General features: G+C 46.3%; 1 protein-coding gene across 1 annotated transcript in view; it reads right to left on the reverse strand.

Annotated features, from left to right (window-relative positions):
- Positions 1-2,828: 2,828 nt before the first annotated feature.
- SNAP47 (synaptosome associated protein 47) overlaps positions 2,829-25,876 on the reverse strand; it is a 67,792-nt gene continuing 44,744 nt past the window's right edge. Inside the window, exons 4-5 of the mRNA XM_068980894.1 lie at positions 21,512-21,636; positions 2,829-4,244 (exon numbers count right to left, since the gene is read on the reverse strand). Coding sequence (XP_068836995.1) covers positions 4,098-4,244; positions 21,512-21,636 — 272 coding nt within the window. The 3' untranslated portion in view covers positions 2,829-4,097. The remainder of the gene's footprint in view (positions 4,245-21,511; positions 21,637-25,876) is intronic.

Raw genomic sequence — 25,876 nt, forward strand, 5'->3', positions numbered from 1 at the left:
GGGCTTTTTTTTTTTTAAGAAAAACACTCTAAGTCTCCACATCAATTCAATTTAGCTATTCATGGGTGAGAAAGGGCCCAGAGAATTGTCCTCTAACAGTACAATGTCTTCTGTGCCACACACCTTCATGCTCAAGAGTATCTGGTGATGGATAAGGAGAGGGTGAGGCCCACGGAGCTCAGGGGTTGTTCCTGGCAGGGGATCACCAGCAGAGCCCTGGCCCCTGCTTTCCAGAGGCCTGTTAGCAGCCGAGGTGTCTATGCCCCCGATGCCAGAGGAGTTACCTATTTTCAGGATGAGCAGAGGCTGGCTGGCTGCTGGAGACTAAGCTGGGGACCTTTGACCAGTGCCCACCAGTATTCAGAACAGCATCATGAGCGGCACAGATTTGTGTTCACGTCCGCTGCTCAGGGCTCTCCAGAGCTAGATGCAGAGATCGCAGGTCCGATGGCAGCAAGTCACCTGATCATTAGAGGCATCTGGCTGATGCACGCACCCTCCGATGTCCTGACTCCGGGCCTGAGGTCAGTGTGTGTTGTGTGCGTGTATGTCTGTATTTTCTGAGTCCCAGGCATGAGCCCAGTGCGTGGCCATCGTGAGAACCACGTACTCTACCCCAGGGGACACACTCTTCGAGGGCTGCCATGAGAAGCTATGGTATTTGGGTGCAGCCTGCCCACCTGCACTTGCCCATGCCCACATGTGCTAAATCGCTTCAGTTGCATCCAACTCTATGCAACCCCATGGACTGTAACCTGCCAGGCTCCTCTGTCCATGGGATTCTCCAGGCAAGAATACTGGAATGGGTTGCCATGCCCTCCTCCAGGGGATCTTCCCAACTAAGGGATCCAACCCGTCTCTCCTAAGTCTCCTGCACAGGCAGGCAGGTTCTTTACCACTAGTGCTACCTGGGGAGCCCATGCCCAGGGCACAGGCTGCCTTTCCTCAAGTGTTCCTCCAAGTTCCACAGGGATGTGATCCTGCTGCGGCTGCTTCTAGGCATGAACTCTCAGTAACTGTCCTTGCTGACACCCCTTCACATCTGCTGTGTTCTCCCTGACTTCCCTGGTATCATGCACAAGAAAGTGCGGCATGGGGCTCAGACCCCATGGAATGGGCATGAGCTCTGAGCTCATCCATCACTTGATGCACAGGAAAGGTCAAGAGCAACTCTTCACATGCCTGCATTGATATGAGAAAGCTTGAGAGAACAGGCCCACTTCTCACTTTGGCGGTTAGTAAGTACAAACCAAGTAAGACAGAGACTAGGAATATAATTTACCAAACTGAAAAAAGAACTGAAAGACCCTTATGACCATTACTTTCTAGAAATGCTACTTTCCATGTCTTTTTGGAATGGATCAGCTGTCACAAGGCTGGGCATCCCTAGGTGACCCAAAATCCATGCCCACTGGGAACCTCAGACCTAATGTGGAAATGGGGTCTCCATAGACATCATCAAGGTAAAAAGATCTTGAAGTGGGATGACCCTGGATTAGGATGGATCCTCGTAAGAGAAAGGACAGGGAGTTTTGAGACACAGAAACGTGGGGAGATGGCCACATGACAATGGAGGCAGAGACCTGGGTGATGTGGCCACAAGCCCAGGGATACCTGGAGGCACCGGTGACCTGAAGTGGCACAAATGATCCTCTCCTAGAGACACCAGAAGGGTCGCAGACTGCCCACACCTCAGTCCTGAATTTGTGGCCTCCGAACGTGCATTCCTACTGCTGTAAGCCTCCTGGCAGCCCCAGAAAACACACTGCGAATTAATTCTTAAAACCACCCAGGACTCAGTGCGCAAGGGGAGTGGTGCACCATGGCAGCACGGGGCTTGCAGGCGCCATCCCAGGAGGGCTGCAGCAACGGCGCTTCACAGCAACACCCGTGCAAGGCCTAAGTGAGCTTCTCCGGCCCGGGCTCCTTGGGATGCTATTTCAAAGCAGCCTGAACGCGGCTGGTTGTGAGAATGGGAGGACGTCACCCACTTCTGCTTTCCCCTCGTCTTCCCATGAGGGGCTCTCCCAGGCACACACTGTGCTGTGCTGTGCTTAGTCACTCAGTCGTGTCTGACTCTTTGAGACCCCATGGACTGTAGCCCGCCAGGCTCCTCTGTCCATGGGGATTCTCCAGGCAAGAATACTGGGGTGGGTTGCCATGCCCTCCTCCAGGGGATCTTCTCAATCCAGGGATTGAATCCAGGTCTCCCACATTGCAGGTGGATTCTTTACTGTCTGATCCACCAGGGAACACACTAAGGCACCCCAAACCAAGTGAAAAGGCATCAATGTATAGCTTCAAACAACATTCTAAAACTAGCATCTCTGTCTCTGGATAGAAATGGGGCAGAAAAGCAAAAATTAACACTATTTAAAATAGGTGCAAAAATAAAATAAAATAAAATAGGTGCAATTTCACCAGTCAGAATGGCTGCGATCCAAAAGTCTACAAACAATAAATGCTGGAGAGAGTGTGGAGAAAAGGGAGCCCTCTTACACTGTTGGTGGGAATACAAACTAGTACAGCCACTATGGAGAACAGTGTGGAGATTCCTTAAAAACCTGGAAATAGACCTGCCTTATGACCCAGCAATCCCACTGCTGGGCATACACACTGAGGAAACCAGAATTGAAAGAGACACGTGTACCCCAATGTTCATTGCAGCACTGTTTATAACACCCAAGGCATGGAAGCAACCTAGATGTCCATTGGCAGATGAATGGATAAGAAAGTTGTGGTACAGATACACAATGGAGTATTACTCAACCATTAATAAGAATATATTTGAATCAGTTCTAATGAGGTGGATGAAACTGGAGCCTATTATACAGAGTGAAGTAAGCCAGAAAGAAAAACACCAATACAGTATACTAATGCATATATATGTAATTTAGAAAGATGGTAACGATAACCCTGTATGCGAGACAGCAAAAGAGACACAGATGTATAGAACAGCCTTCTGGACTCTGTGGGAGAGGGAGAGGGAGAGGGTGGGATGATTTGGGAGAATGGCACTGAAACATGTATAATATCATATAAGAAATGAATCGCCAGTCCAGGTTCGATGCAGGATACAGGATGCTCGGGGCTGGTGCACTGGGATGACCCAGAGGGATGGTACGGGGAGGGAGGTGGGAGGGGGGTTCAGGATGGGGAACACGTGCACACCCGTGGCAGATTCATGTTGATAAATGACAAAACTAATACAATATTGTAAAGTAATTAGCCTCCAATTAAAATAAATATATATTAAAAAATAATAACAAATAAAAAAATAAAATAGGTGCAATTTGTACTGCTTTCATGTTTGACTAAAAACTGAGCAGTAAAAGAATATTTCAGGTGTCTACAGGATGAGCTCCAGGTGTACCAGGTGTACTCTTAGCTTTTGTTAGAACTTACAGTACAACCAAAAAGAAACTGACCTGTCCATCAGAGAAAAATGGAACAACGTGAAGGCAATGGGGTCTGTGCTGAGCAGGGCATGCAGGAGAGGCAGGCTCAGGACTAAATGTGATTCTGGAGAAGAGATTTTCCTGACAAAGGATATGCCTGCAGTGTTCAAACAGGCAGAGGGTTAGAAATAAGCAGTTTCTTTCATAGAGACATAAATCATCCTTTTTATGGTTATCAAGAATGGAGACAGGATGAAAATACAGCTAGTTGTGCACTGGAGACCCGGGACTGTGGCCAGGCAAAGTGGTCCCTGAGGCCTGGGTCCAGCTTCACCCTCAGAATGAAGACGCCGTGCTGCCGTGGCCTCCTCGCAGGGCTCAGCCTGTGTGAACGTGTGTGTGCTCCTGACTCCCCAGGCAGCCAGGGAGGGCCTTGCGGGTAGGCAGGTCACTGCATTGTAGGCAGAACTCCTCCTGTGCACTTTCAGCTCCCTACAAGGGAATCCCTTGGCGGCAGCTACGATCACCCCAAGCCACTTTCTTGGCAGCCCTTCATCCTGAGGCAGCTGTGCACCTCCCGGGACAGGCACTTGGACTGACTTCCCAGGGTCTTCATCTCAAAGGAAGCATGCAGGATCTGAGAACAATGCACTCAGAAGTGATTCTCATCAGAAGCAGCCATCCCTCGGCTTTCCTATTCTAAGTCAGTTTTTTCATTCGTCGGGTATGCTTGTCGATGGTTAAGGTTGTCCGGTCCACAGCTGCAGTGATGCCATCCAAGGCCTCATCCTGTCTCTCCAGCTCTGTCTCGGTGTCTAACGCAAGACCTTTGAGCTTCCTCAGGATCTGCAAGAGAAGCACAAATGATAGGAGGGGCTGCCTTTTCTCATGCTCTCAAAAATAGATAATATATCTTTCTATTATTTTCATAACACTTCAAAAATGTGTAGCTGATGGGGATAACCACACTCTGAGCACAGAGCCTCCAGCTCTGACCCGGCTGTGGGTCTCAGCGCTGCCGTTTTCTGGCACTGACCTTCAGCGAGGTAGGGCTGTCGGGAGATGATGCATCTGCTGTCTGGCCCTGCTCCAGGCCATAAACAAGGAGACTGACCACACAGCCCCAGGAGATACGTCCCTGAGGCACTGCTGCTTCTAACCCACGATTCTGACGCTGACCGCCTTGCTGAGAATGTTACCACATCCACATGGAATTCCTGCAACGGTAGTGGCACGGGGCAGGACCGGGAATCCCGAGGCCACAACTCAGGCCTGAGCTCCAGCTCTCACCTGATCACTGATTCATTCGCCTTTCCGCATCCAAGGGCCTAACTGCAGACTGAAGCTGGAAAACCGAAGTTTAAAAAGAAAGGCAAGCCCCCTTTTTTGTCTGTATGTTTGATATATTTCACACACAAATGCAAAAGGCAGAACAAAACAGGAGAAATAGCCAGAGGTGATGAAGCAGGTACACAACACAGCCCCATGGGCCTACTCAGAAGTGCTGGGAGACAGCCCTGTAGGTGCAGGCCCTGGAGTCCTCCAGGGAGGCAAAGGAGGCGCCAGTGAGCGCAGACACGGAGGAGGACACACAGAGACGCCAGGAGCGCGCAGTGACGCCACAGGGAAGGACGGCGTCCCAGACCAAGGGAGTCGCCCAGGCTGGATGGCAGCTCCTTGCCCCGTTTCCGGGACTCATGTCATACTTCACATAGTTTTATAAACTAGTTGAGAGCAACACTGTATTACAACTCTATCTGAGAGTAGTTGCACTGTGAAATGACTTTAATTATATACCTACTGAACCAGGGTTTAAAAAGTTAATGTTTTGACAACAAAAAAGAAATGATTTTGAGAGAAATCTTAATGACCAACTACTTGCAATAAACATCAGTACTGCTCCTCTTTTAGAGAAAGGTTCAGGAAAGGAAGGAACTGCCCAATCTGAATTAAGACGGGCCCTTGGCGCCCGGTTTACTAACCCCCGATGGACCAGCCTGCCTATGGATCCATGCAAAGTCCTTTATCACAGGAGGGTGGGTCTGACGATGAGCAGCCTGGGTGAGCACCAGAGGAGGACCCTGAATGCAGTCCTACCGATCACATATCACACTCCAGACCCGAGAGCCACTCCCCCCGCAGGTCCCACCCAGAGACACGGGCAGGAAAGCTCTGGGTTCCAGAGGTGGCCTGGGATAATCCTGAGCAGTGCTACTGCCTGGGAAAGGAGGCCACACCTCAAGGAGCGTAAAGTGCACCCACGTGGTGTCTCAGAAGGCACAGTAGTACCTGTGAGGTCAAACGAATCAAAAAGGAATGCCTGAGCACCTGGCCCACCACCCGCTGCCTGGGAGAACTCCTCCGTTTGATTAACAAGAAACAGAATAGGCAGGGAGATGGCCAGGAGGAGAATAAGATCAACTCCTTCCCTAAGAACGGTGGGGCTCAAATGAGATCACAAATGTGAACAAGCTGTGAAAACTATGAAGTGCTACGTAAGGTGCCGCCGCCAAGTCTTCGAACGCTCAGACTGAAGGAACCCAGCAAAACACCCCCGCTTTTTGGAGGGCGATGTGGATTTGAGGGCCGCTGAGGTCATCCGCAGTTATACGCAAGTCAGTGACAGAGGCAGGACTTACCCCATCTCTCTTCAAACAAAGCATCATCACAGGGATCTTCGTCATGAGAAAGAGAATGAATCCTGATCCAAGTTAGCAGTCTGAGACACTGCCTTTCTGCGCCCTCTGGGAGCTGGTGGAAACTCCACGCGTTGAGTCACTTGAAAAGCTGGACAGAGCTCTGGAAAGTATCCTGTGGGGTCAGTCAGCTCTGGAGGGGACGGGCCGGATGACCTCATACAGGAGGTCTTTTCCATCCCTCATTTCTATGATCTCATGTGGCTGAGGCCCAGACAGCATAATAAAAAAGTCGCCACTCACCACTGTGTCAGGCAGGTCCTTCCATGCTGTTCTCTCTGGTCAGCTGTTCCTCCCTTACTGCCTCCATTTCAGTGTGATAGAAAGGCCATTCTACCAGAAACTTGCACAAAAGGCCCCCTTTGTTAGACACCTGCATCCCATCTGACACCTCTGAGGGGGTCTCTCTCCTACGTTGAGTGATTAGGCCACACAGACCCTGCGACTCTCTTTGCAACCTCTACATCCTTGTCAATCACATCAAAACGTGGTCAGGTCTATTTTCAACTGAACTGTTTTTCAGGACGACCAGGTTCTAAACTGTAAACAAGCACTGTTTGCACACGCACTGACGGCAGGAGATGGGCTTTCGGCAAGGGAGCCACATGTTCCCTTCACTGCAGGTAGTCAACTGTTTTGTTCTGTTCTGATATTAACAGTGCACACAGAAAACCAGGAAACAGAACTCAGAAGAGATGATAAAAGTCCTCCAAAACCCAAATCCAAATTAGTGCCTGTTAGACAAGCACTGCTGATAATATTGCTTTCTCGTCCCAACATCCAAACACTCTCAGAGGAAAGTAAAACTGGGGATTAGAGTGTGTGTATGTATATATATGCGTGTGAGCTCAGCTGGGTCTGACGCTTTGCAGTCCTTTGGACTGTAGCCTGCCAGGCTGCTCTGTCTATGGGATTTTTCAGGCAAGAACACTGGAGTGGGCAGCCACTCCTCCCCCAGGGGATCTCCCTGCCTGAGAGAAAGAGCCAGCACTGCAGGCAGATCCCTACTGCTGAGCCACTGGGGAAGCCGCATGGACATATGATCTATAGGCATGTGTGTGTGTATATGGTTTTGTGTTCTCGGTTCTCATTCCCCTGTTATCTGAAATAAGAATAGAATTTAGGGGACCCCTGCCATGTGCCCTAACTATTCTCTGTTAATCCTCAATCTAACTCTGTTTCACAGATGAAGCTGAGAAGGGTGGGTGACTTGCTTGAGTTCCTGGGGTCTAGCTCCTACTGCTGCTGCTAAGTCGCTTCAGTCGTGCCCAACTCTGTGCGACCCCACAGACAGCAGCCCACCAGGCTCCCCCGTCCCTGGGATTCTCCAGGCAAGAACCCTGGAGTGGGTTGCCATTTCCTTCTCCAATGCATGAAAGTGAAAAGTGGAAGGGAAGTCGCTCAGTCGTGTCCGACTCTTAGTGACCCCATGGACTGCAGCCCACCAGGCTCCGCCGTCCATGGGATTTTCCAGGCAAGAGTACTGGAGTGGGGTGCTGTGGCCCTTACAACCGCTGCACGGACAAGAGATGTCACGGCCATGACTCAGAAATCGCATCACTGAGACACTGAAAGAAACTGCGTGAGACCCTTAGAAAATGGCGACAGGGCTCTCGTCAGGGATAGGCGGGCAATTCACATATCTTAGCACCTGTGCCAGCTCTGAGAGCCCTGGGCGACTATGGAAAGATTTCCAATTAGGGAGAGCCATACTCGAAATTTCAAATTTTCTAATAAAAAGTAAATAGTATAATTAATAATATATTTTACTTAAACCAAATAACCCGAAATATTCTCATTTTAACACGTGAGTGGGTGCTCAGCTGCGTCCAACTCTGCAATCCCAAGGACTGCAGCCAACCAGACTTTACTGTCCACGGAATCTTCATGGCAAGAATACTGGAGTGGATTACCATTTCCTTCTCCAGGGGAGCTTCCCAACCCACAGATTGAACCCGTGCCCTTGGTGTCTCCTGCAATTGGCAGGTGGATTCTTTACCACGAGCGCCACCTGAGAAGCCCCCCATTTAAACATGAAGTCAATAAACATTAATGAGAGGTTTTATATGCATTCTTCTTTTATATGAAGTTCTCACAAGCTACTTGTGAGAACTTGGGCCCGCTGCTTTTCAAGTGCTCAGGACCCATGCGTGGCCAGTGGCTGCTGCACGCGGCTCAGGCCCGTGTCGCCAGGCAACAGCACTCTCACCAAGGACCACTTCATGTGACAGATGCTGTGTGTCCTACACTTCTACAGCCAGCTTTCTCTAGCGGATGAATCAACTGCCTTTTTTCCAAAATGAAACAGTGGCAAAAGCAAGAACACCTATATTCTTGATTCTCTGCTTAATAAACACAGTAGTAAAAGGCACAGACAACTTATTTTGTGAACAGGAACAGCTGACATGCCTACAAAAGTTGAGCATTTTAACTGAGTATGAGTCCAAATAAAGGCTGGTTCCTGTTGAGTTTCATTTGGAAAAATTTTCACTGAGATGGTCTTAAAAATAGCACTCATTCTATGCAGCCTATTGAGACCCTTGGTTGGTCTGCCAAAACAGCACTTGAAATTAATTAATACTGCAAAAACAAAAGTGAGATCTTTAAAGCTACTAAGTCTGCAAAGAAAATTACTGAGTAAACCTTCAAACTACTAGTACCTCTGGAATATTGGTTCAGTGTCTTTTTCCTTTAAGAAAGGGATTGAAGTAATTAAATGGCATCGTGTGCATTCCATATAACATGGGATGGAAAGAATGGAGAATATGAAGTCTGGCCAAACCGTAAAACAGTTGTTACTTCTGTGGCCCAGGATGACAAGCTGTCTAGTCATCAATGCATGATGTTGCCAGCCTCTGGAATATCAACGGGGCTCTCAGACGAACCTTCACTGGGCTCTGACTCAAAGACTAGGGTCAAAATGGACTCTTCCCCAAGTCTCTGCTCCACTAATAAATAAACCCAGCAGCCAGCCATCATCCAGCTACATTTGTACCTACACAGAAATTATGTGATTAATAGTACAGTGAATTTTAGGGAGAACTTTGATAAATTCCCAAGAAATATATAGTGCACATAAGTACAAGTTAAGACAAAATAACATGTATGCCAGTATCTCTGGGAGCAGCATCTTGAGAAAACACCATAGAAATGCTCAATGCTCTTCAGCTCAGGGGTCACAGGCGCTCAACAAAGCCAGAGCAGGAGGCTTGGTTCCCCACAGGCAGGATGCTGGCCTCACCCATGAGCCTCAGGAACCAGGAAGTGGGAGAGCCTCGATGACTCAGGCAGGAAGTGGGAGGCACCACATGGTCCCCAGGACAGAGCAGAAGTTTCTGTCTTCTCTGGAAGAGGAAGACCTGCTGCTCGGCCACATGCTACGGTGACCTCCATCTCTGCAATGTCACAGACCTCAGAACGGCGGCACAGACACCATCTGGGTCGACAGAAGAACAGATACAGAGATCCTTTAGCTTTCCAGCCATTTTCACTTTGTTTATAAAAAAAGAAAATAAATTATGGAAAAATGGCTCACCCAGTAGAGGAGGCTCCCTTACCAAAACAGATGTATGCCTCACGCCAGCTCTCAAGGTGTGAAGGCCTGGGAATCAGAGGCCCCAAGCTCCGCTGTACGCAGGGCCTGGAACACGTAGGCTTGTGCTTTCACTGTGTCAGGACATGGCCTTATTGTTTCTACAAAGCTGTAACACGCTAGCTGCTGCCTCACTTATAGTCTGAAAAAAGAGAGTGCTTTGTTCTACCTCACAATAAAACTCCAGGATTTAGACTATTAGTATATTTAAGTCCCTAAAATGAGTAGGAGAAGGAAACGGCAACCCACTCCAGTGTTCTTGCCTGAGAACCCATACACAGGGGAGCCTGGTGGCCTACAGTCCATGGGCGTGAGGGGATGTCTCAACAAAGAAGTCGGAAACGGCTTAGCGACTGAACAACAGAACAAAGTCAGTTTAATGTTAGCTAGACTGTCTGCCTTGATCTTGCTATTAGACTGACCCACTGAAAGACTGCATTTTCTTGCAGTAAGAAACTAGCAACCATTTAAGAATAGAGCTGGGATAAATCAAGCTGTCTGCAGTTCTACCATTTGGGACTATTAACATGCTATAGAGAAGTCAAAGAGGGAAAAATTGGCTCCCTCTCAACCAAAGCTCTGGAGGCGTATAGAATATTCTAGGCTACAATTGGTCACATTCAGCAGTCACAAGCCACCCCTGTGCCCCACTCTGTCCTCTCTGCATTCCCTGAGGTTTTGAGGGCGACCTGTGATGCACAGGGGCAGGAAAGGGTTCTCTTTTAAGGAGCACCCCTCTTCACAACCCCCTCGCAGCACAGAATGTTGAGCAGAAACCTGCCTTACGCACCAGGGCTGTGTCTGTACAACAAGACTTTGAGAGCTGAGTCTTCAGGGATCTGTTAGCCCTCACTTGAAGTCTGCTGAATAGTGCGGTTATAGACACCTGCAATGGCCCACAGCAAAGATGGCCCCTTTAGCTCACGGCCTGGGCAAGGAAAGCACCTCCCAGGACTATAGAGAAGTCCTGGGAACCAAGCTGCTATCAGACTGTAAACAGAGCTTCCCATGATAAGAACCATGTTTTTAAGAGAGGAATGGAATCCCTACCAAGTGAAATGCTCGACAAACTGAAGGAAATGCCTCAGTGGGGACTTCTCAGGATATGAAATAAAGAGAAAATGCATTAATTTGGAAGTTCTTCAGAGCTGACTGGGTCACAAACATTTGGGGCCCCACTGGTAAATTGTTTAGAACAGAATTCTGCTCCATATAGTACCAGCCTCACCTTCACTTCAAAGCAAACCTCAAGCAGGGGCCGTTTTGTAAACCGTGATAGCAGCACGTTTTCTGGGAAATGTGCAGCCTGCTGAAGGCCACACGGCTCACTTGCCAAAGGCACTTACTGGCCATGAGAAGCTATGTTTCCAACAATTAGTCTCCAGCCCTGTGCTACAGATGGGATGGGCAGAGCATGCTGCCCAAGGCCATGAAGCTTCCCCAATACTGTGTCCATGTATTCATCCAATTTTACATTTAAATACTGCCTAAGACCAACTTTCCAGCCTGAACCAAAAACCACCTACTACTAGTTAACTATTTTTTAAAAGTTAAAAAAGATGCTGGCAATGATGAGATATCCCGATAGAAAATCAATAAGGAAACAGAAGACCTGAACACCATCTGAACCCAACAGATGTACAAAGCATACTCCACTCGAATCAGTGGAGCCCGCAGTCTCCTCCAGGGCACACAGAACATCCTCCAGGACAGACCACATGGCAGGCCTCAAAATAAGCCTCAACTTGAGACCGAAGTAATAGAAAGTACCTTCACAGTGGAATGAAACTAGAAATCTGGAAAAATTTTTAAAATAACTCACAGATATGTAGAAATACAACACCCTTTAACAACCAATGGGTCAAACAGGGAAATTAGTAAACTCTCTAAGACAAATGAAAGTAAAACCGCAAGATATTAAACTAGTAGCAGACTGAACCCAAGTAGAATCTATCTCAGAATGCAAGGGTGGTTCAGACTTAGAATACAATATTGTAAAGTAATTAACCTCCAATTATAATGAATAAATTTATATTTAAAAATAAATAAATAAATAAGATATATTTAAAAAAAAGAAAATCAATTCAAGCAATATACCATATTGTTAGAACAAACAGAAAAAACGTATAAAATCAACTCAACTGATGCAGAAACAGCAAGGACAAAACCCAACATCCTTTCATGATAAAAACCTTAGAAAAGCAGGTGTAAGACCAGAAACTATAAAACTCCTAGAGGAGAACATAGGCAAAACACTCTCTGATATAAATCACAGCAGGATTCTCTATGACCTACCTCCCAGAATACTGGAAATAAAAGCAAAAATAAACAAATGGGACCTAATTAAAATTAAAAGCTTCTGCACAACAAAGGAAACTATAAGCAAGGTGAAAAGAAGCCTTCAGAATGGGAGAAAATAATAGCAAATGAAGCAACTGACAAACAACTAATCTCAAAAATATACAAGCAACTCCTGCAGCTCAATTCCAGAAAAATAAACGACCCAATGAAAAAATGGGTCAAAGAACTAAACAGACATTTCTCCAAAGAAGACATACAGATGGCTAACAAACACATGAAAAGATGCTCAACATCACTCACTATCAGAGAAATGCAAATCAAAACCACAATGAGGTACCATTTCACACCAGTCAGAATGGCTGCGATCCAAAAGTCTACAAGCAATAAATGCTGGAGAGGGTGTGAAGAAAAGGGAACCCTCTTACACTGTTGCTGGGAATGCAAACTAGTACAGTCACTATGGAGAACAGTGTGGAGATTCCTTAAAAAACTGGAAATAGACCTGCCTTATGACCCAGCAATCCCACTGCTGGGCATACACACCAAGGAAACCAGAATTGAAAGAGACACATGGACCTCAATGTTCATCGCAGCACTGTTTGTAATAGCCAGGACATGGAAGCAACCTAGATGTCCATTGGCAGACGAATGGATAAGAAAGCTGTGGTACATATACACAATGGAGTATTACTCAGCCATTAAAAAGAATACATTTGAATCAGTTCTAATGAGGTGGATGAAACTGGAGCCTATTATACAGAGTGAAGTAAGCCAGAAAGAAAAACACCAATACAGTATACTAAGGCATATATATGGAATTTATAAAGATGGTAATGATAACCGTGTATGCAAGACAGCAAAAGAGACACAGATGTATAGAACAGCCTTTTGGACTCTGTGGGAGAAGGAGAGGGTGGGATGATTTGGGAGAATGGCATTGAAACATGTATAATATCATATAAGGAACGAATCGCCAGTCCAGGTTCGATGCAGGGTGCAGGATGCTTGGGGCTGGTGCACTGGGATGACACAGAGGGATGGTGTGTGGGGGTGGGGGTGGGAGGGGGGTTCAGGATTGGGAACACATGTACACCCGTGGCAGATTCATGTTGATGTGTGGCAAAACCAATACAATATTGTAAAGTAAATAATAATAATAATAATAAATTTTAAAAAATAAATAAAAATAAAAACCTTAAAACATACACACACAAAAAAGAAAAGTGGGACTAAAAGAGAACTTCCTTCTTTGATAAAAGAAACCCAACCTACCCATCTGAAACTATCCAAAAAACTGCAGAGGAAGAAACACTTCAAAAAGAAAGAAAAAGAAGGAAATACTTCCAAACTAATTCTATGAGGCAGGCGGATTCTTTACCGCTAAGCCACTGAGGAAACCCCCTGCCCCGCCACCAACTGTTGGTGGGGATATAAACTGGTATAGCCATTATGGAGAACAGTTTGGAGGTTCCTTAAAACACTAAAAACAGAGATACTATATGATCCGGGAATCCCACTCCTGAGCACATGCCTGGAGAAGAATCAAAACTCTAAAAGATACAATTCTAAAACTGGTGGTTCCAGCTCTGTGAAAACTGCCACTGGTGATCTGACGAGGATGCACTGAACCTGTAGACTGCTTTGGAAAGCACAGTCATTTTGACAGTATTGACCCCGCTAACCCAAGAACATGACCTTCTCTCTCCATCTGTTTGTGTGGCTTCGAGTTCTTTCAACAGGGCCTTACCGTTGTCTGCACACGGGTCTCCTGTCTCCTTAGGCGGGTTTATCGCTAGGTATTTCACTCTTTTGGTTGCAGTGGTGTCGCGGGGTTGTTTAATTTCTCTTTCTGATTTTTCACTGTTAGTATATAGGAGCACAAGGCATTTCTATGTGTTAATTTTATACCTTGTGATTTTACTAAATTCACTGATTAGCTCTAGTAATTTTCCGGTGGTATCTTTAGGGTTTTCTATGTGTAGTATAATGTCATCTGAAAACAGTAGAGTTTTACTTCTTCTTTTCCAACCTGGTTTCCTTTTATTTCTTTTTTTTCTCTGACTGCCAGAGCCAGGCCTTCTAAAACCATGCTGAATAACAGTGGCAAGAGTGGGAATCCATATGACCCAGCAATCCCACTACTGGGCATATACCCTGAGAAAACCGCAACTGACAGACACGTGAACCCCAGTGTTCATTCTAGCACTGTTTACAACAGCCAGGGCATGGAAGCAACCTAGATGTCCACTGACAGATACAGACACAGTTACAGTTGTGGTAACACACTGCCATATTTAAAACAGAGATCCGACAAGGGCCTTCTGTGCAGCACAGGGGACTCTGCTCCACGTGGCGCGGCAGCGGGGACGGGAGGGGAGTCTGGGGGAGAATGGAAGCACGCACATGTATGTCTGAGTCCCTGCCCTGTTCACCTGAGACTGTCCCAACACTGTTAACTGGCTATGCCCCGATACAAAATAAAGTTTTTTAAGTTGTACATATATGTAATAGAATATTACAGCTCGTTAATATTAATAATTAATATTAATATTACAGCTCTGTGATATTACAGAACGGTAATACCTCAGCTATTAAAAGGAATGAATTTGAGTCAGCTGAACTGAGGTGGATGAACTTAGAGCCTGTTCTACAAAGTGAAGTAAGTCAGAAAGAGACAACTATTGTATGTCAACACATGTATATGGAATCTAGGAAAATGGTACCGACGAGCCTATCTACAGGGCAGGAACAGACATGCAGATGACGAGAACGGATGTGTGCAGAGAGCCGGGGAAGGAGAGAGCCGGATGAATTGAGAGCAGCAGTGAATCTATACGTTGCCATGCGCAAAGCAGACTGCTAGTAGGGAGCTGCGGCACAGCACAAGGAGCTCAGTCCAGTGTGCTGTGACTGTCTGGAAGGACGGGGGCTTGGGCAGGGCGGCAGGAGGCGGCTCAAGAGGAAGGGGACACACGTATGCTCATGCCTGATTCATGCGGGTGCACGGCACAAACCAATACAACCTTGCAAAGCAATAATCCTCCAGTTAAAAATACATAAAAGACACATGCACCCCGAAGTTCACTGCAGCGCTATTCACAACAGCCAGGACACAGAAGCAACCTAAATGTCCACTGACAGAGAACTGAATAAAGATGTGGAACACATATGTCTATGCGCACACACACATATATATACACACAATGGAATATGACTCAGCCATTGAAAAGAATGAAATAATGCCACCTGCAGCAGCATGAATGAACCGGGAGATTATTATACTAAGTAAAGTCAGACAAGGAAAGACAAATGTCTCTCTTTGACATTTCATATGATATTGTTCATATGTGGTGGTCGGTGTTCAGTCACTGTCGTGTCTGACTCTTTGTGACCCCATGGACTGCAGCATTCCAGGCTTCCCTGTTCTTTACCATCACCTTGCTGCTGCTGCTGCTAAGTCGCTTCAGTCGTGTCCGACTCTGTGCGACCCCACAGACAGCAGCTCCCAGGCTCCCCCATTCCTGGGATTCTCCAGGCAAGAACACTGGAGTGGGTTGCCATTTCCTTCTCCAATGCATGAAAGTGAAAAGTGAAAGTGAAGTCGCTCAGTCATGTCTGACTAGTAGCGACCCCATGGACTGTAGCCTATCAGGCTCCTCTGTCATGGGACTTCCCAGGCAAGAATATGGAGTAGGGTGCCATTTCCCACTCCAGGGGATCTTCCCCACCCAGGGATCGAACCCGCATCTCCTGCACTGGCAAGTGGATTCTTTACCACTGCACCACCTGGAAAGCCCATTGGAGGGTCCTAGAATAGGCAAATTCATAGAGACAGAGCGAAGATTAGACATTACCAGGAACTGGACAGAGGTGCAATGTGGAGTTATTGTTTCACTATAACAGATTCTGTTGGGGGTGATAAGAGAGCTCTGGAAATAAAACCATCAGTGGTGATGGTTGTGAAACATTTTTGAATGTAATTAATACTATTTATATAGTTAAAATAGAGGAAAAAAAATTTTTTAATAGTTAAAATGACAAGATTTTATTCTACATATTCTACCACAATAAAAAAAACATGGTTATAATATACATAACCTTCCACAGGCAGGTACTCAATAACAGTATAATCAAACACTTGATTTTAAGACTTGAGGTTCATTCAAAAGCTGACCAAGAACACAGGAAAATGTTTTGAAGGGTGAACAAGTCATCCTCCAAAATGAAATGCCTGACCATCTGTTTCTTGCCCCTTGGCATTCTATTTTCTGCACCACCAAGCAGCTGCTCTAGAATTTGTTCCCTGAGATGCTGGTACATTCTCGAATCACAAAATCTTAGGGTTCCTTATCTGCAGCTTCTTCCCTATCCACAGCTCCCAGGGGTAATACAAAGTACAGACTACATCCCCAAGATTCATCTGCGTGGGTATCTGGACCCGAAGGACAGGTGCCTGCCCCATGCAGCTCAGGTTCACACCACAGCCTCTATGTGGAGGAGGTCCAGTGTGCCCACATAGCTTTCTCTGTCAACTGCAGAGGACACACAGCCACACACTTGGACTGGCCCTCTCATTATGAACAGTCACTGTCGCAGACAACAACAAGGGCTTCTGCTAGAATGGTGACCATACCCAACACGATGGGAATTCCAAAGGCTGCTACGGAGAAGAGCTGGTTGTCCCAGGCAATTACAGAGGCCACCAGTGGGAGGCACATGAAACCACAGCAAGCAGGGCTGGGCTAGGCAGTGGGGGCACCACGTGTCTGTCTGTCTGTCAGAGCAGCGCTCATGGTTACCAGTGACCCAGCTAACCAACAGAGCAGACAGGAAAACCAGAAATGAGTAAGTACAGCATGGCGTCTTCCTGTAGCTCAGCTTTCCTTTCACTGCGGCAGATTCTGCATTAGACGGTAGGTACTGGAACACACTGCAGGTCAGTGCCTTTGCTTTTCAGAAGTGGAGACTGGGGCCAGGGGAGCAAAGCAGACTCCCCAGGACTAGAGACAACAGGCAGGGCTGGGGCCAGTGCCGGGATGCCAGCCTCCTACGCCAGGGCTCATCCTAGGCCACATGACCTTCCACTGAAATGCCCCCTGTATGTGGACAACAAAAGCTACTAGGTACCTCTTCCTCTTTTAATGGTTTAACATTTAGAAATGACATGGGATATGATGTCAGAAACATTTATTAGTAATTCACAATTAGAGTAACATATATTTAAATAAACAGCCTACTTCATTTCCAATATTCAGATTGGTATCAAAACCATAAATAAAAATACTAACCTTCTAACTGTGCCTCATAATTAACAATGAAATGAACTGTCTGAAAAAGATTCAGAAGAAAGCAGAGGACAACAACAAGAGAACCTAAGGAGAATGAGTAAAAACCTGAAATCATCTCGTCTCTCCTTATTTAAAAATCTTCAATGATTCCAAGTCACTTATAGGACAAAATCCAGACTCCTTTGAGTGGACATGTCCAGCTCCCTCTCCCCAGACCCCTCCACAGAGCCCACTCCAACAAAGGTGTTGGCACGCGCTCCTAGCACTGGTCAGTGGTCCTATAGCTGGTGGAATGTATTACTGCTTTTCTACTTTTGAAGGCCTGCCAGTTTAGCCATTCCCACCTTCATCCTAAGAAGTATCAGTTCTAGAATGTGCATTTCTGAGGTGTGGTTTAGCCTACCGCCACAGCTGATGAGAAGCATCATGGATTACCACCCCTCACTCATTATCTCATGACTTTGTCCTGACAATTATTCAAGGAAACCCAGATGTGTTGTCTTCTCCAAATAAACAAGTAATACACTGAAGCCAGGGCTACACAATCCCACTAATTCAGACATTTATTTTAGGCTAAAGATCAGTTATGCAAGAAATGAAAGACTCTTTTTTTTCCTAACTAGGAAAGGAGACATGAATTGGGACAAATTTAAATAACTGGGGGAAAAGTACAAGGAAAAAGACCAGAAAGGTGGAGTTACTGAAGACGAAATGTATTTTATAATTTCTACAAAAAAGAAAGAAAAAAGAAAAAGAAAATAAGATTATCTTATAATAAACCATAATGGAAAACAATGTGAAAAAGAATATAAATAGACACACACACAACATATAGAAAGAGAGAAAAGGACACTAGTTTCTTAAGATAGTTAGCAAGGAGAGAGCCACAGCATCCTTCCTGCCCTTGAATTATTTCAGGAACGATCCAGTGAATTACCAGTGCAGATACGTGTGGAACTTGGCTCAGCTAATCAACGCAGAGACAAAAGGCCTGGCCCTCAGTCATCTCCCCAGCACAGGCTCCACAGGGCTGCCTCTTCAATAAACTCTTCTCCTCATGCCAGCTGACGAGCTAAGTTTTCCAGTAAACCAACTTTCTGACTGAACTGAATGAATCACCTCCATTTTTAATTTTTGTGTTTTGCACTTATTGTTTATAAAGATACCACATACAGTAGGCAAGCTAAATGCCCAAATGTAATCAAACAGAAAGTTCAAAACTATGCCCTCCACTCTTGCCATGAACCCACACTGTGTGCAGCCCTTTCTCCTGGAAATGACGATGCGCCCAGGGCGAGTCTTCCCTTCACTGCTGTTCCGCGGCCGGGGACGCTGAAGAGCCCGATGAACCGGAAGGCCAGAGCCGGGCCAGCTTTCCGCCCTGATCCCTCCTCTGGTGAAAGACGCAGGAAGGGTGAAAAAACAGCAAGCACAAGACACGGAAGTGGAGATTAAGAAGTTATGAAGAAACTTTATACAACAGTGATTGTCTGAGGACAGAACCGGGCCGTTTTTGTCTTATCACTTCCAAATGCTGTATCAAATACACGGGAGCCACAGAGTTAGTAACGAAAGAGCAGGAGTTCTGAGGCAGGAAAGGTTAGCACATCAGACATTGGAAATGATTCACGGGATTCTGCCAAACCCCTCTGAGGGACTCTGATTCCTCTCCCGGCCTCCTCCACCACGTGCCCTCCCACAGCGGATGGTGGACAGCCACAGCTACGCAGCAGATGGGGCCCAATTGTAGCCCACATGCCTGCTGCAGAGGCCCAGCACAGAGGGAGCTGGCACACTGCGCTGAGCACGCTGCTCCGAGCACGCTGCTCCCTGAGGAAATCATGGCGCGTCTTCTCTCTAGCACCCCAACTGCACTTTAAGTCACCAAAATCCATTTTCACGTAATGACTTTAATAGCATCTGCAGCAGAAACCACAGATGAATGGACGGAGATTTTCTTGCATTTTCATTTTCCCTAGAAATTTAACTCATTCCTACCTATGCCCGAGCTTCAGCTACACAGCTCAAAATTCTTCTCTAAATATGAAACATGTGTTTTACCTCAAAAAGACAACCTCGTATGAAACTACGTTCTCCGTGCAGGGAAGGAGAATGAGACCGCTAACCAGCACAAAGTCCCGCCCCTCCTGTGGGTAGGTCCTGCCAGCCCAACCGCTCAGGGATCACCACGTCCTCTGCCCCAAAGCCAGCATCCTGATTCATGACCACGGCATCTGCTCTTCCCAGCACGGACGCCACAGGGCCCACGGAGGCTTGCTGATGACAGTCAGGACCAACCACACAGACACCAGCTTTCGTGGGGAAGAATGGCGACCTCAGTGGTTACTGAGGGATCTTCTAATCTTAGCTGTTGGTGCCTCCATCTCCATCTCTCCCATTCTATCCATCCAGCTTTTAGGGGAAGGGCACACTGGACATGACAGCAGAGACTGTTTATCTGAAATTGGAAGGGCCCTCTCCAACTACATGGCCACCAGTAGAATTAACAGATAAGATTGTTACATTTCCCATGAAAAAGCCATGTTCTTGCTCCAGTCTCAGCACAACGGTGGGACACAGGAGAGCTCATCTCAGCCGCAGACATCTTCGTTGGAGAGTGAGAGAAGGGACCCAGATCCTACCAGTCTGAGGCCTATATGTACTCTCATTCACTTTCACAAGAACAGGTTAAGTTTGCCTTCACAGTACAAAGCTTTCTCAAGTCCCAAGACAGACAAGATCTGCAGTGTTCTGGAGTCAATAAGCCTATCCAAAGAAGGGATTAGTAAGCTGCAAATTTTGCTAGTTGCAGCTAGAAAACAGCATGTCTACGTGTCATTACTAAAAGCAATTCAGTTAGATCAGAAGGAATAAGTGACAAATGATGTATGTTTAAAATACCCCATAGTAAAAGATGAACACTTTTTTCCCCCAAAAGGAAAAAGCTGAGCTTAAAGCAGTCTATGCCTATGTAGACACACAGAATAAAATTATCTAAAAACAGGTTTAAAAGGCATACAAGGCTTTGATGACATTTGTGGGGTGCCATCAACAAAACAGTCTCTCCAAAACGGAGCCTGGATCTGATGGAGCCTCTAGAGCTACAAACTGACCTACAGGAGCGCCAAGGCAGAGAGTAGACAGCTCACCACCTGCTGGGAGGTGGGGAGATCAAGGAAGTAATATCTTGCAGGTTGCAAAATTTTGACAGAGAAACAATTCAGCTTTTTTTAATCAAATAAAGCGCAAAAGAAGAGATGACAGAGGAAAGTTGTGAATTAAAGGCACTTCACTAAATGCAACACAGGGGCCTTATGAGGATTCCAATGGGAGCAAACATGTGACCCATTTTTCTAAATGAGGGAACTAAGGGAAACCTGAGCACTGGCTTGATGTCTGATGACACCAAGGAATCTACCTTTTACTTTTTTAAGGTGAGTATGGTACTGTGCTGATTTTTTATTTTTTTAATTTATTTTTTAATTTTTATTTTTTACTTTATTTTGCTTTACATTTGAATCAGTTCTAATGAGGTGGATGAAACTGGAGCCTATTATACAGAGTGAAGTAAGCCAGAAAGAAAAACACCAATAAGTATACTAACACATATTATGTGCTGATTTTTTAAAAGTTCTTTCTTTTAAAGCTACTGAAATATTTATGAATGAAACGACACAATGTCTAGGTATCTGCTACATAATTATTAAAAAAGGAGGAAGAAAAGGCCCCTGTGTTGTCCAGCACTAACATAGGAAGGTAAATTGAAAGTATTTCTATCAAATATTGTTTAAATTTCAATTTCCTGGACAAACAGTGGCAAGCCTTCTCAAGAACCAGTGTCCAATACTTGAGGGCAAGTGCCCTCAACTATACATGCCCAGGCAGTGCATACACAGAGAGCACACACATGGGTGCTGCATATGTGTGCACACAGTATACACATGCATACATGTACATGTACAGAGCATATGTGTGCACACACACACATACAAGAAGCAAGACTACTGTGTGTGCACAGGAATGCTATGTGTATCTGCATGCCACAAAATGAAAGGAATCAGAATGGGCAATGCCTTTATTCTCCTTTTTTGAGCCACAGGGAGCTGAGCAAATCAGGTAGATATCCCAACATTTCTGTGTAGGTGAGGGGCAAGCATAAATCAGTGGACAGTTGTTTTTAGGCAAGAAAGAGAAGTTGCCTGCAGGGTAGGATATAACACTATGAATGCATGTTACCTGTCCCAGTTCCTGGGTGTCTTCCTCAGAAATTACTGGCTCGCTTGTCTGTAGCTGAAGTGGCCTCCCTTCCTGGCTCCCTGACGAGGATTCACAGTGCGTGGCTTGGTCCATCAGTTCAGATGCTGAAATGTAAAGTCAAACACAGAGGCATCTTCCAGAAGGTGTGAACAACACAAGCACATTCAGAACTTTAGAAAAAGTGGTGTTTAAGACCGTCAGAGCTCTTTAGGTTCACAGAGTGTTTTCACAGTCATCTATGTGTGCAGAGCCTCTGTGCTTGCCAGAGCAGTAAGTGTGGTGAACTCACTTGGCTGAGCCTCTGCTTAGTTGACTGAATGTGGGACCTGCCTGAGCCTTGCCTTCTATCCCAATCCAGGGTTGCTTCCTTACCCAACACTGATCGGAGTGAACAACACAGTAAATACTCGGGATCTTGTTCTATAACTGACTTTGAGAAGAAAGATCTTTTACCCAGGAGTATATATTATTTAGTCACTAAGTTGTGTCCAACTCTTTTGTGACCGCATGGACTGTGTAGCCCACCAGGCTCCTCTGTCCATGGGCTTTCCCAGGCAAGAACACTGGAGTGGGTTGCCATTTCCTTTTCCAGTTTATTAGGATGGTGGAAAGATGAAAGCATATTGGTTTGAGAACCAGCATCTGGATTCCAGGACCAACTCCTTTGAGCAGCTTGCTCTGCTTCAGCAGAATGGGAGGGCAGAGATGGGACACTCCCACTTCCTTCCAAGGACCGTCAGGGTAGTAAGCAGCGCTGCCTTCTGGCAGAGTGGCCTAGAGCAGCTGATAAGTGCATTGTTAGGAAAGGAAATTCATCTTGGGGTCCAGTTCCTGCTGGGCCTGAATAATACAGCTGATAACTCTAGGGTATGCTACCTGTACAAGTCCCTGCTCGGGGGGAAGAACAGCCACCTCCAACAGGTACACAAGTATCCCCTTATTGTTATTTCTTTAAAAAATTCTTACAAACTAACACTCCTTGAAATTCCCTAACTGAGCAGAGAAGACATGAGGATGAGAGTGTATTTACTAGAGTCTCGGTCAGATAGAGTGAGCTCAGGAACCAGCTGATGCAAAGCAAAACCTGCATGGAGGCAAGGGCAGGGGTTCCACACTGCAGACCCGAGCACTCCCCTGGGAAGGAGGACCCTAGGAGAGACTGCTTGCCTTTTAACTGTGCACACCTGTGAGAAGTGCAACCTACACAGAACTGCTACACCGTCACATATACCTTGGGAGTCACAACACAAAAACCTCAGTACATACCATGCACTCGGGTTGCTTTTCTATTCTTCATATAAAAGCTGCTTGCAATCAACCAAATTGATTTCACAACCCGTGTTCTACAACCTCCAAAGTGTCACTACTCCATCCTCCTAAGGGCTTATTAAATAGAGAACTTTCCACAGCATACAACTCACTGTTGGTTGGTCTTATAAGACATAAATGTCACTAAGATGTTACCTAATAAAAAGCACTTTTCTAAGCTATTAGCAACAGAACACCATCAGAGCTAAACTGGGCAACAGAGGATGTGTTCTGCTAACTATTATCAGCCTAAAGGAAAAGCTAACTAATGCACATGACCTTAAAATGTTATCAGTGGTAACATGACGGCCAAGTGCACTTCACGTGTCTATATAACAGTGGTTCTCTGGCCTAATGGGTGAAAGTGAACTCCTCGGTCAGCCTACACCCTTCTCTCTAGTCTGCTCCCTGACCCTGCACACTCCTGTTCCTGCCACCCTGGCATGACCCCGCATACCGGCCCTGCCCACCATGCACCCCACTGCACATGCCATGCAGACAGATGTCCCCTAGCCTGAGTCTGGAGACATGTTCTCCACTCAGCCCTTTCATTAATTACAGCAATCTCCCGTCATCTGTCCTGGTGCAATTCAGCTTACACAGTGACAGTGACTCGCTAAGTGCTGCACTGCTCTTTGTCTCCTTCGGCATCTGCTGGAACTGGGCTCCCCCAGCTGGTTCTCCGGGAGCAAGGCCCACGTCTGATTCACACTCGTGCGCTTGGGCCCAGCGCTGCGCTCCTTCACTATCACCCTGGTTTCCATTCCAACAGCTACAGCTGCATGACAGGCAGAAGCATATTACTTTTAAATTTTTAACAAGCGGGACTGAAAACCAGAAAATCACAACTGAGGACTTTTCCTCCTGGAATATGCTAATCAGAGATGTTTCTCACAATGAGCTGTGGCATCACCAGGGTCCCGCCTAGGACAAAACTCAGCCACCCTCAGAACTGCGTGCTGAGACCTGGGTTGCTGACTCAGTTACTTTAATGCTTTGAAATATCTTCTGAAAAAAATTAATTTGATGCAGTATAAGATGGTTTTTATTTCAGAAGTCAACAGCATTAACAGTTAAACAAAACAAGCACAAACTGTTCAAGCTACGTGAGAATTTACAGATGATCCCACTTTCTAAGGACAAGGAGGCATCAGGGGGAGCCCTGAGCAGGGACCGGGCTGGCAGGGGCAGCACCAGACGCAAAAGTCACCTCTGTGCATTAGACACAAACTGGTCGCCTCAATGCAAGTTCAGAGCAAAGACCACCAGGGCCTGCCCTGTGAGCAGAAAAACTGCTTCAAGTCTGTCCAGTTACGAGCAAATCCTTCTCCCTGTCCTTGGGCCCCAAATGCCCCACTGATGACACAGGATGCCTACTCTATCCAGCAGCTTATATAACTGGAGTGGGAAGCCCTTTCAGGAAAAAAAAACACAAAATGCCCCATGTCCTCAATGTAATGGGAGGTATAAGGGAGAGAAAGCTGAAATGGAGAGAGAAAGTAGTCTCAACTAATTACAATTTTAAAAAAACTTACTTTGCAAATTTACAAAATTATATGGCACACGGCTTGGACCTGTGGGTCCTCGCAAGGGATCGAGGGGTTGAGGGTCAAGCAGCTCTCTGAGGGCCTGTTGACAGTCGGGAGTCATCATGCTCTAATAACCACACGGGGCCTGTCTGAAGTCAGCACAGTGCTCGTGTCCTAGTGGGCACGTGGGGGTCTGTCGGTGGTCAGACCCTGACAGCCATGGCCCATAAGCCACATGGAGCCCTGCTGGCGGTAAGCACGGTGCTGTGTCCCAGGGTCAGAACCCCACTGCTTCAAAGGACGGTCCTACATTAATGGCCCTGTGCAGAGACTTCAGTGCCCCAGAAGTTTACTTACCATTTTACAGAGATGCATGTGCTAAGCAAGATTTCCACAGGGTCAGTGAATGGGAAACCGGTCTTCTTAAATTAGATGGTCAGAGAAGGCCCCTCTCAGAAGGCAACAGTTAGCAAACAGTAAAAACAAAACTCAGGACCAAAAAACTCCTTAAGAATGCCATGCACGGACCTTGTTCTTATGATAAGAGCTCTGTGGTCTTCCTCCCCAAACCCATCACCCCAGTGGGTCATGAGACAACATGAGACAAGGTCCAGCTTGGGAAAAGGCTACAAACCTGACCACTGTCAAGATCATCAAACAAGGGGAGTCTGAGAATCCGTAATAGTCAAGATGAGTCCAAGATGAGACTCCAAAATATCATGTGGGATCCTGGATAGGATTCTGGAACAGTAAAACTTGAGGAAATCTGGATAAATCAGGGAATTTAGTGAGTAAAGATGTATCAATACAGACAGCTTCAGACAATGAACAGTACTAACGTAAGATGGCAAGAACAGGGGAACTGGGTGTAGGAGACGCGGGTACTCTGTGCTATCCTCAAAACTTTTCTCAAGTCTGAAACTATTCTAAACTTTAAAAGATTATTTTAAAGATACTGCGCAAGCAAAGAGCAATCTGCAACTCCTCTTTCCTAAGGTGGATCTTCCCACCTGCATCGTTTCCAGCCCTTGAAGCCCGGGAGACTCTCCTCCTCCCCCAGTCCCAGCCGGGCCACCTAGACTCTCAATCTGTCTACACTATGCATTACAACAAAGGTCTCTGGAAAGTTCTTCTGGACTCTGGTTCTTAACACTGGTCCACTGTTACTAGACCGCCACCTTCTGGCCACACATTGTACTAAAATAGCTCACTGAGGAGACAGAGAGACGTTCCTGAGATGTCAAAGTCATGGTTTCTATCTCCGCTGTTCCTGCTGTTTCCCATACAGGACAGTAAAAACAGAGGTGCTGACAGGTGCAACACCAAGAAGGGTAACAGTGAGAAGTAAGTTCTCATCCTGGGCTCGACAGGACCTCCGTGAAGTTCCAAGCAAATGAGATATCGCTTGCTCACTGAACTCCGCATGCTGGCTTCTTCCAAACGTAACTCCTCATCCCCTGCCTTCCTCCAAATCCACAGCTGTAAGGTACACCTGCCTTGCTGGGCA

The sequence above is a fragment of the Capricornis sumatraensis genome, chromosome 9, assembly GCF_032405125.1.
Source record: "Capricornis sumatraensis isolate serow.1 chromosome 9, serow.2, whole genome shotgun sequence".
Classification (NCBI taxonomy): Eukaryota; Metazoa; Chordata; class Mammalia; order Artiodactyla; family Bovidae; genus Capricornis; species Capricornis sumatraensis.